The 12,220-nt window shown below is 41.2% G+C and overlaps 1 protein-coding gene across 2 annotated transcripts in view; it reads left to right on the top strand.

The window, feature by feature from the left end:
• LOC120224669 (mitochondrial peptide methionine sulfoxide reductase) overlaps positions 1–12,220 on the top strand; it is a 289,915-nt gene that overhangs the window by 165,959 nt on the left and 111,736 nt on the right. Inside the window, exon 2 of one of the 2 annotated variants that reach the window (XM_039222937.1) lies at positions 10,481–10,549. The exons of the other annotated variant lie outside the window; for it this stretch is intronic. Within the exon in view, the coding sequence (XP_039078868.1) occupies positions 10,481–10,549 (69 nt within the window). The remainder of the gene's footprint in view (positions 1–10,480; positions 10,550–12,220) is intronic. 2 annotated transcript variants of the gene reach the window in all.

The following is a 12,220-nucleotide window of genomic DNA, read 5'->3' as shown; positions in this document are numbered from 1 at the left end:
TTCACAGGACTTGGATACTCTGCACAACATTGATTATTTTAATGTGGCAGAATTGACATTGACAAATGCTGGGGAAATTGTAGATAATTTTGCTTCATCTATGAATAAGGCACCAAAGTCGTGTAAGCCAGGGAAGCCAGGTTCCCCTACAGGTCTTTGAAGGTCAAAGTTTTTATTTTTATTATTTTTATTTTTTATTTATTTATTTTTTAAATATTTTATTTTTGAGAGAGAGATAGAGACAGCATGAGCAGGGGAGAGTCAGAGAGAGAGGGAGACACAGAATCTGAAACAGGCTTCAGGCTCTGAGCTAGCTGTCAGCACAGAGCCTGATGCGGGGCTCAAACCCACGAACCGTGAGATCATGACCTGAGCCGAAGTCAGATGCTTAACCGACTGAGCCACCCAGGCACCCCGAAGGCCAAAGTTTTTAAAATAATACTAAAAAGTACGATTTCTGTGTTATCCTTTATAGTTATGTTTAACACTCATCTTATAAATCCAAACATGTTTTGGGATCAGTAGGAAGCATGCATTTAGAATAAAAGATCATTTTGGTTTACAGTCCCATTTTTTAGTACAACTGTTTTCAGCTCTCCTATTCACAGAGATGTAACATTCATCAGGATGACGTGTAGATTTTAATCCTTAAGATAACTTTATTTTAAATGGAATTTCTATTCTCAAAATTATCTAATTTTGGTAGTCATTAGGAATTACATGGCTTAAAAGGGAGCATGGAGATTTTTATAAAAGTCAGCTGGAAACTTTCCATCAGTTAATATTACATGCATATCACAGATGCCTAAGTCAGACATGGTTCCTAAATGTGGCAACTAATAACACCATTACAAAGGTAAAAATGGAATTCTTCTAAAAATAAAATGAATGATAATGGAATGCTTTATTGGGATAATGTAGTGTGGGAACTCATGCTAGTCTGATAATATGGGGTAACAGGATGCATTAAGAGCTGTAGGTGGTGCTGCTAACACAGGAGCCTTGTGTAGGTAAACCTGATCAGCAGCCCTAACAAGTGGCCTGGTTGGTGGTCAGTGGAGGAGAAGGAGAAGGCAGGTATTGTCTTACTATTTTTGTTAAAAAAAATTTTTTTTTAAGTCTTTAAGTAGGCTCCATGCCCAGTGTGGGGCTTGAGTTCACAACCCTGAGATTAAGAGTCTCATGCTGTACTGGGCCAGCGAGGTGCCCCTTGTCTTACTATTTTTGTGACGCTGACAGTAAACCCAGTGCCTGGCATATGACTGGTGTTCAGTAGTTGTTTTCTGAACTGTGATGTTATTGGGACAGGATGTGGATCCCTGTGCCTTGACTTACCAGGGCAGAAATATGTCCCATTCCTCTGTTAACCTTCATTCACCTTTTCTCACATGCCTGCCTATGATTTCAGTAGCTCATGAGCCCTACCCAAGTGAGGGACAATGTCTGAGATGGCCCTCATCAGAGAGGATCTAACAGGCCTGTGATACAGCTGATTTGAGTTAGTGGAAGCCCCAGGACAGCTCCAGCACTAATCACTTAGGGGGCAGTGCCTTCCAGGAGCAAGCCAGAGCGTTCAAGGTACTTAAAACTGCAATGAAAATGGCCTTTGATGAGGCCTTAGGTGATTAATCAGGAAATAATCTGCTCATTGGCTATTTTCATTTAAGAGGGTTTTATTGTGTTCTCTTGCTCTTTCTACTCAGGGAAAATGTTTAGATTTTTATAACTTTTTTTAATGTCTTTATTTTATTTTGAGAGACAGAGACAGAGAGTGAGCAGGGGAGGGGCAGAGAGAGAGAGAGAGAGAGAAAGAGAGAGAGAATCTGAAGCAGGCTCCAGGCTCTGAGCTGTCAGCACAGAGCCCGACGTAGGGCTCAAACCCACTGACTGTGAGATCATGACCTGAACTGAAGTCGGACGCTTAACCGACTGAGCCATCCATGTGCCCCTAGGTTTTTATAACTTGAAAGTATACCTGATAGGATCTAGATTTCTTCTTTATCAAGTTTGCTTTGTAGTTTTTTCTACTTTTTATGGTTTACTGATTATCAAAGAAGTATTTGCTCAAGAAAAATTTGGAAGTAAATAAAAGCATAAAGAGAGAAGAAAAATCAGCCATAATTCAGCATATAGAGACAGCCACTTTTACCTCTGCATTCTGTTTCCTTCTAATCATTTTTCTGTGCCTTTGTTCTTAATTGAGTAAGATCCTTATTTATATATTGCTTTTTTCCCCATGTAACTTTACCTTTACTGTTCCTGATGCCATGAACAAAACCTATTTATGATCATACTTTTAAAATTAGTATGCAGTATTCTACCTTAGAACTGTGTCTCGTAGTTTACTTCATTATCTCCCTTTGTTGGGCCACTTAGGTTGTTTTTAGTTTCTCACTATTATAAGCAGTTCTGTTGTTAGCATCTTTGGAAAGCTTTGCCTCCATTCTGGTTTCCTAAGGTAGGTATCTACACTTAGAATTATGAGGTCAGGGATCTAAATGCTTTTGACGCTCTTGATGTATGTTGCCAGATTGCTTTCCAAATAGACTGTATTCTGCTGTATTGTGTCAAATTCTCACCTTCATGAGTAGTGCATGTGAAGGCCTATCTCCCTACAACTTTACTGGTAGCTAGCATTGCTTTGTAAGTTTTGCCATTTTCATGAATTAAAAATAGTATCTCATGTGGTTGAGCATCTATTCATGTATCTATTTGTTCCTTATCTATTTAGAATTTTTTATGTGTGATGCACATTCTGTCTTTCTCCACTTTCTCTAAGGCAGTGGGATGGCTGTCTTTTACAGAATTGTGGCAAGCCTACCTGGGCGCATGCAGAAATCTTTCCGATGCTGGTTTCTGGGGCTTCTGGCTTGCCTCATGGACTCTAGTCGTGGGTACCCTTGTGTTCACTTTCCTTCACCCCCTCAGGACACTCTTGTGGCCCTGGGGACACAGAAACACAGTAGGATCATTCTAGGCCAGTTTTTCTTAGGAACAGAAAAGGGCTTTTGTCTGAGGGTACGTCCATTTGGTGTGTCTGTTCCAGGTTTGTAGTCACACTCATGATCTTATGCACTGAGCAGACCTCAGAAAATACAGCAGTCACTTGAAAAATAAAAATGTCCCATGCTTGCATAATGCTTTACTCTTCTTAAAACATAGCCCTATCCTCACTGCCTCATTCTTTGAACTAGGAGTCTCCCCTTAGGGTTCTCTCAACAAGTTTGTTTGTTAAATGGAGACCCTTAGTGTAGGATCTATGAAATTTATCTTTGTTCCCACAATACCTAGTATCCTGCACATATTAAACACTCAAGATGTAATTGCCAGTGGATACGAACCAAAGACCCCAGCCCTAAGTATTAGCTTATGCTTCACTAAAATGTGTTTCATGTATGCTGGGGTTTAGGCCCTGCTTTGTTCTGCCCTGTTCTGCTCTGACATTGTGAAGTTCAAGCTCAAGCAGAGGTACCCTGGGAGGTGCGAGAGCTGCTGGAGCTGGGGCATCAGCTCCTTTAGTGGCCAAGACATGGAGCTTCAGTCTGCTTCCTGCAGAGCAAAAAGGGAAGGGAGACTGGAGTTGTGTTGGTGGATGGGATTTAACTGGGGGAAGGACAGCAGTCCAGGCATGGGGATAAAATCCTGAGTGATATATGATTTTTTTCCTTAGAACTATAATCTTAAACTGTTTCATCTGATTTTCTTCTGCTTTTCATGCAATTTACCTTGTTTTTAGAGCAGCTTCCATTAATATATAGTTGTTGGTCACCACGTGAGGAAGGCAATGAGGGCTGGACTTCCTTCCTCCTAGAGCAATGAGAGGAAAGCTCACCTCTCGTTGCTCATATCAGTGGAGGACTTTTGTCTCATTCCCACCATTGCCTTTACTGGGGACTCCTTGCTAGCCTCTCCTAGCACACATTCCACCTGCCTTTTGTAGCGCACTTCACCAGTTGATATGAAAGACCTGGACTTCTTTAGACACAGGATGGATAGAGAGCAGAGGTTGGCCCTCAGACTGAGCAATGTCCCAGTAATGTTCCCACTGCTGTGTCACTTCCCAGTCTTCCCCCTCCTCACATACAGAGTACACTGTTGGGGCAAAACCCACTCTGGGTTGACTTTCATCTTAAAACACCATAGCTAAAAATTATAGCAACTGTAAAGGACCACAGTGTATAGGAACAGTACAAAACCACAGTGCCTCTGGGCATGGGAGACTAGAAGCATTATTACCTCTCTTTTCCTAGATACCCGTCCCATATTTCAGTGATCCGGTGACAAGCACACCCTCAGGACTCTGACTCCTCTTTCTTTTCAAACTCACAGTCACAGTTGTCAGATCATCCTTAAAATGCTATAGAGGGCAGTTTGGCAGGACCTAGGGCCCCAAATGCTCCATCAGTATAATCCAGGGCCCTTCTGCTGGAGACAGGAAGGGCTGGTCCAAAGCTAGGGCTTGGGGGCCAAATATGAATCCTGCTTAATTCCAGCCTGACTTGTACCTTGAGATCCTAGGAATTTGGGACCCAGAGAAAGAGCCACAAAGAAACAGACAATGAGAGGAAATGTGAGACCATATATTGTTTTGGAGTTTGACAGATTTTTATTACCATATGAATGAAATAAAGATACTTTTACTGCGGCCCCAACTGAAGCTAATCATCTCCAATAGGTTTTTTTCTCAGCATGAATGATTGATAGTAACACTTGACAAGTATGGGTTGGCTTTTTCAGGATTAATAATGTGACTGGGAGGAGCTTGCACTGTTAACTGACCTGTAGCACTGAGGCTTTAGTCTGACACAAGGCTGCCCGAGTCCTGGGATGGCTCTGGGTCCAGCAGCTGACCAGGACTCCCAGGATAGCAGCAACAGTTCCTGGAGTCTCGAATTCGGGAGTGTCATCATGGGCACCCAGACTGGAGGGGATTGACCCTACAGGAGATAGTGAGGGTCTAGGGGCCCACCCTCCAGCCTCCCACTTCCCTGCCATTTTACCTCTCGTCCCTACACTCTCCTCCTCACCCAGAAGATACAATTTTACCTCTCTCGGTTTGAGCACAGGACATGGAACTAATCACTGTTGGTTTATGTCTGAATTTGTATTATTGCAGGTATATTATTGAAAGTTTTATTGTATTATCTGCAAGGAAGAAAACAGTCATAAAGTTTGAAGTGGATTAGATATTCACAAAACTAAAGAAAAAACAGTGTCAGTATCCTCTTCTGAAGCTTTTAAACATGTCCCCCAAATCCCCTTCGAAATCTCTCTGATGGTTGACTTTGACCCAATCTTGCTCTAATTAACCTCTCTGCTCCACAAGCACTGGGCTTTCAAGATAAATGAAAATCTATTCCTTGTCCTCATATACCCTTGACTGAGGACACGTCATGGCCATCAGCAGAGATTGTCCTCCTGGAGCATGTGGCTTTGGAACGTGCCCCCATGGAGTGGGGGCAGGGACATCTGCCCATCCAGCCAGATTGGAAGCATCCGCCCTGCTGTGGCTGCGCAACAGATGTCCCTGTTAGTGACCCACTCCTGTCTTCATTTCATGGTCTGCTGGTAATCAATAGTCAGAACCCAATCAATGAATGACTTTTCCGTTTAGTTAGTTTGATTGTTTCCGTGGTGACATGTGCCACCAATTTTGAAAAAAAAAAAAATGCTTATTAAGTCCCTAAGTTAGCCTCCTCCCCCAATCTTATTTGACTTATCTAATGTTATTAAAGGATCTCTGGTTCTTTGTCCCCTGAATACTTGCCTCAGCAGAGCTTCGGTAGGAAAGTGCCCTTGGGAGCTAAGCCTCGATTTCTAGGAGTAGAACTGCCATTGTTTGGTTTTTAAGAACTCACCATTCTTGCATCAGAGAATGGAAAGTAGCACTCAGATTTCCCCGGTTCTTTTATTCCTAAAGCTATATGTAGAGTTTTGGAGATTTTCAAAGGATCTTTTTTTTTAATTGCATTTTTTCATGTAGAAATGAGAAGGAAAATGGCTTTTTGTTGGGGTCCATCTTTCTGTTTTATTCACTTAGACCAGGAATGACAAAAGAATTTCATCATATATGCACATACATCTAAATAAGAAGAGACTCTATGGGATGCTAGGTTGAGAAAAGATTTTTTTGGTCACATTTGGGGACTGAGAAAGCATGCTGTGGTTGATTAGTAATGTCTGCCATGAGCATGGACATGGAGAATAGGTACATCATGTGTCATGTACTTGTCATTCCTGACTCAGATTTTGTTGTGAAAAATAAAGCTCACGCATATGATAATGCTAGTCTAACAGTTAAGAGTTGTTTCCCAAGTGCCAGGCACTGTTCTAAGTGCTGTAAATATATTAACTAATTTAATTCTCAGCAGCCCTCAAGGTAGGTACAAATGAGGAATCTTACAATGAAGAAACTCTTACAAATGAGGAAACTGAGGCACAAATAGGTTAAGTGACTAAGCCACATTCCAATAGCTAGTAAGTGGGAGAGCTGAGGTTCAAAATCAAGGCAGTCTTGTTCCAGAGCCCATGGCCTTAGCTGCTGATACTGTGCTATCTCTTCTTGGCTAATGCTGTGTCTTTGCTGTCCAGTAACTGATTCAGCTGCAGTTCAGAAGAAAGTGCAAAATCAGGGGCACCTGGGTGGCTCGGTTCATTAAGCATCCAACTTTGGCTCAGGTCATGATCTCACAGTTTGTGAGTTTTAGCCTCATGTTGGGTTCCATGCTGATAACTCAGAGCCTGGAGCCTGCTTCAGATTCTGTGTATCTCTCTCTCTCTCTGCCACTCCCTCACTTGTGCTCTCTCTCTCTCAAAAAGAAATAAAAATTAAAAAAATTCAAAATTAGGTTTATGGACCGTGTTATCTTTGGGCCTCAGGCTCTAGAATAAAAGACGGGGTCTAGGGGAACCTTAACATTGAGGTGAGAATTGCATATGAACTTCCTCCTTCTTCTCTGGTTCAGGTAGGATTTCTAGTCTTCTTGGCTCCACTGGCAGTGCTGCCTTCTCAGATGAGAGTAGATGAATGGGAAGGGAAGAGGGGCACACATTTATAGAGTAGAACAGAGAGGAGTTCCTTGGTCTCCTGGCCACCTGGCTGGAGAGACTATTTTTGGATGGCCATGTTAAATGATCATTTTTGTGTAAGGGACATATGTACATATAAAGAGAGCTATGTCTTTAGTATATCAAATAATAAAGCTTTCATAATGACTGAAGAGAGACTTTTTAGTCTCTCTTTTTATACTGTTTCTATCTTCCTTTATTAATGTAACAGCTATTTATTGAACAGCTGTTTAATGCTGTGTCCCCATTAGGCTAGGATTATGGAAATGATGAACCAAAGGAGCTATGAGCCCTGTCCTTCCTGTGCTTATAGTCTTCTTGTTCAGGTAATGACTAAGTATAGGGTGGAACTCTGGTGAGTGTTGTAGAAGAAGGTATTTGGTCCTAGGAAAGCAACATGACTGTGATAGAGGGTCCTTGAAGGCCATGTTAGAGTTTTGATGTTAACATAAGAGCAGTGGGAAGCCATAGAAGGTGGGAGAAGGTGTTGGGGAGTTTGTGCCATGCAATCATAATTTTTCTTTCTTTTTTGAAAGGTAATTGTGACTGCATTGGGAATAGTGAATTGGAGCAGGGACATAGATGAGTTAGAGGCATTCATAGGAGTCTTGGGCAAAGAGGAATGGTTTGTTTGGGTGGTGAAGGGAAGAAGTAGAAGGATTCTGGATGTCTGGAAGGTGAAAGTAACTAGATTTGGTGATAGATTAGATGTGAGTAGTGAGGGCTAGAGAACGGGCAAGGATACCTAGAAAATAGAATGGCAGTCTTATTCCCAGAGGTGAGGATGCTGGAAGAGCACCATCTTTAGAGTGGAAGGTCATCTTTTGTTGGAGGTGCTTTTGAGCTGTCCGCGAGGAGATGTCAAATAGGCTACACTTTTCACTGTAAGTGTATAGCATTTCAGCTGGGCTATAAATAAGCTTTGTTCTGGGAAACCAAGAACTTACTGTAGGAAAAAATTTTTTAATCTAGAATTTTGTTGATTTTTAAAAATCCAAACCTATTTTCATTTAGAAAATTAGAATCTACAATGACAATGGAAATTAATAAAGGCAAATATTGTTTATAATCTCCCTAGTCGTTTTCATTTTTGTATGTTTCTCTGCCAGAGGAACATTTCTCTTCCTATAAGCATTCATATTTTAATTAGTTTTCATTATAATCTACATCCAGTGTTACAATAGGATTGTTTTCGATACCATTGTCCCAAATATTTTTTCACATTTCTATATACATTTCAAATATCTCTCAAATGCCATATTTAAAATATGTTGCATTGGGGCGTGCTGGTGGCTTGGTCAAAGTGTTTGACTTTGACTCTGGTCATGATCTCACATTCGTGAGTTCAAGCCCCATGTCAGGCTCTGTGCTGATAGATAGCTCAGAGCCTGGAGCCTGCCTTTGGATTCTGTGTCTCCCTCTCTCTGTGCCCCTTCCCCACTCACACTCTGTATCTCTCTCTCAAAAATAAATAAACATTAAAAAAATAAAATATATTGCATGATATTCCATGCTTTTGACAAATCATGAATTATAATTTTCTAAGCAATTTTAGTACTTTTAGATATTAAGTTGATTTTAAGATATCATTATTGTAAGTAATAAATATTGCTATGTGTGTCACCTTTTTTTCCCTCTTGCGTGTTTCTTTAGGTTAACTTCTTATGAGTGAGATTAGTGGATTTAAGAGTTTGAATGGGTTTACAACTCTTGATATGTGTAAAGGCAAACACTTTTAGGAACCGCTGGCAGGGGGTGTGGGGTTCTGACTATAGAACAGAACTATGACCTCAACATCAAGCCTCATCATATTTCTTTGGATTTAGCAACTAATGGTCCTAACCATATTAATGAGTGCTTGACAAGGTCCCATGGCCACCTGGGACTTGGGCTAGCCTCTTCCCTTCCTCCAGGTTTTCTGTTCCCAGGATAGTGCCACCATTACTTAGGAACCAGTGAAAGCCCCTGAATGATGGTATTCTGAAGGGATTGTCTAAACTTGCCTGAGCCTCATAAACCTTTAGGTTCTAAAAGACTTGTGGTGTGCTGCAGGGCCTGCCTTGGGTTCCTGCGGGTTTAGCTGGGGTTCTAAAGACCTTCCATGACCTGGTCCCTGCTTACCAATCTGTCCTTCATTGCCACTGCCTCTTAACATATCACCTCTGTGAAGCCCAGACTAGATTTTATTCTGGCCCTGGACGATGCCTTGGTTACATCCTCACTCTTGGCTTTCATTCAAGGAGCTTCCTCACCTCTGCCTTTCCAAACCCTGCCTCTCCTTTAAGACTGCACTAGTTATAGTTCCTCCAGGTTGCTGGCTCCCACCTCCCAGCTTACTGTTTCTTTGCTGTGAATTTTTACAATACCTTTAGTCTCCATTCTAGGACTTAGCACATAATTGTAAGCTTTCTGGTCAAGTTTGACATTTTTACCTCTTGATAATTGTACTCTCCAAGAAGGCCGGGACCATGTCCTACTCTCCTCAGGCCCCTCAGAGCCTAGCTGTGATGCTGAGCCCTTTGCCAGTGCTCCATAAATCTAATGTGACCCATGAAATAAAAATATATGTGCTATGTGATGCAGTGTCAAAGCTTCTTAGCCATTCCTATGTATTTTCAACATAAATGCCCACATGCAAAAATTGCTGAGGATATTTAAAAAATACTCATAGCTGGACATACTCAGATTTTCTCTATCTGACTGCATTTTGGGAGGCTTTGAGAACAAGTTAATGCTGGAAAACCAAACCTGGTCACTTTTTATTTCTAAGTCCTTGATATGCACAGGGTGGGAAGGACGATTGGTGGAGGGAACTGGGGTGGATGAAGGGTAGTAAGAAGCACTGGGATATCCATCCATCTTTAAGCAGCCAAGTGTCTGTGGCTCCTGGAAATAGTGCTTGAATTGCAACACTGCAATGGTGTGTTCTGCTATTCTGTGTTTTTTGAAAATTGGCCCTGATGTTATCCTGCTGTCTTCACGGCTCACTTCCTTGATTGAGTCAATGTTGTGATCATCAGGAGTCTTCAGAGAAAGCCTCCCCAATTCACCCTGGAACCCAGAGCTTCCTTGTTCTTTAGGACCTGGCCTGGTGCAGTGGGGCCCTGGGCTAGGAGTTGGGAGCTTTTGGGCTGGGCTGGCTCTGGCTAGCTCTGTATGAGCTCCGACCCTGGCACCCTTCTTTGTAAAGCCACAAGCTTGAACCAGATCATTTCTAGGATCTTCAGTCACTGAGACTAAAAAAAAATAATTGGAGCTTTCTTAAAAAGGGTAAGCTTTGGTGCCGCTTCTAACTAAAAATGAGAAATAGACTCTTTGACACATTTAATGACATGTGTTAGTATGTGTGTGGAACTTTACACTTAACTTGTATTTCTTTCTTTCCTTCTCTCCCCTTTTTTTTTTTTCCTAGCCAAACATCATGTCAATGGCAATAGAACAGTTGAACCTTTCCCAGAGGGAACACAGATGGCTGTATTTGGTAAGATATCAACTCTGAAAGAAAACCCAAATTGTGTGCAATGACTAGTGCCAAATTTCTGAGTTTTAGCAAGTGTCCTCAGGGCTTCAAAATCTGGGCTCTTCTAGATATTTACAAGTCATTGGAGCCAAAAAAAAAAAAAACCCCAAAAAACTATCGAGTTCTTAGTATTTCTGTGATCAGAAAAGATTATTCTATAGAATTTAATATGCTTTCTTTTCTCACTTTGCAAACCAAATATCAAACTGTGTCTTTGCTATTTCTTATGTCCACACTGTGAATTAACCTGATAATTTACAGTTTGAGTTTTTCTTTCCTTGAAGTTTCCCCCGCACCACTCCATTGATATGTAACTTTGTCAAAGGCTGGGATTCAAGTAGTTTTGAGTTGAAATTCCACAAAAAAGTCAATCTGACTGAATAATCTCTTTCTCCTCCATTATGAATTCAGCATATTCCTTAGAAAAAAAGTCAATTAAAATGTTTTAAACAGAATCAAATATAATCTCTGAGTATATTTTCCATGTATAATTATGTTAGATTCCAAACCTTTTGGAGACGAGGTCCTAAAGAATTCATGGTTCCTTACCTCCATATTTAATGTCACCTAAACTTACTTTAAAATGTTCCTACACTTGACACTTTCTTTGCCTACCTTCCTCCCTTTCTCCCTCCTTCCCTTTTCTTTCTGAGGTCCTCTTTCCTCTGGCTTTTGCCTCCCCTCCCACCCTTCCCTCCAGCAATGCCCTGGGGCCCATCCCTTATCACCCTCATTGGGTTCACTACCACCGTCCCCTGGATTTGCATTTTCCTGTAGCTTCTGGATCCTTCCCCTCAGCCTTTAGACGGGTTCTATGACCTGTCCCATCCTAAAAACCTGAAGTCCCCTGACTTTATGCCCTCTTACAGCTCCCATTCTGCTTGGTCTTGATGATTGTCTCCTACAGGGCTTTTGATATAAAGCTGTTTTAAAGCATGGAGGTGTCCTTGATCTGGAATTAGCTGCAGGATGATCCATCTCTAAATTAGCCTATTCAGGGTAAAGTATTAACTTATTCACAGAGATAGAACCAGAATTAGTAATCAATGATGATTAATGGTTGGAGAGTTATGAAAAAGGGAACTCATTCTGCCTGGGTGTTTATAAATCTTGCTGCATATGGGCTAGCACCTTTTAGAATATACTGATCAGTGGTTAGAAATTATTATGCTCAGAAATTAAACAGAGAATTTGATTTTCATAGAAAAAAGCATAATAGACTCTCTAAAACATGTGTGCTAAGCATTTGCTTTATTAACTTTCCTCTGTGGACTTATGCTCGCATGATGCCATTTTTCTGCAGTTGTAGGCTTAGGACTATTAGGGGACAGTTACCAGGGGACAGCAAATGTCACATCAGTGTGCAAAGGGATATTTTGATGATTTTTTTTTGTATTTCAGATTTTTCACCCCCCAGACATATTAGAAACTCAGTTCTATGTCATATTGGGAAATATAAAATACATATCTTAGTAGGTTTTACTCTGTTGTGCTATTGGAGGAGAGCTTCCTTCCCAAAGGACAGAGCCAGCACCTGGCAGGCAGGGATGTTGTTTGGACACAGAATTGGAACTATCAGTGAATGAAGCTCTGTGATGAGATTATTATTATAATGTGTCACAGTTTTGGTTT

This window comes from Hyaena hyaena, unplaced genomic scaffold (genome assembly GCF_003009895.1).
Source record: "Hyaena hyaena isolate Hyena2069 unplaced genomic scaffold, ASM300989v1 scaffold_1229, whole genome shotgun sequence".
Lineage (NCBI taxonomy): Eukaryota > Metazoa > Chordata > Mammalia > Carnivora > Hyaenidae > Hyaena > Hyaena hyaena.
This window is presented reverse-complemented; position numbering and strand designations above follow the sequence as displayed.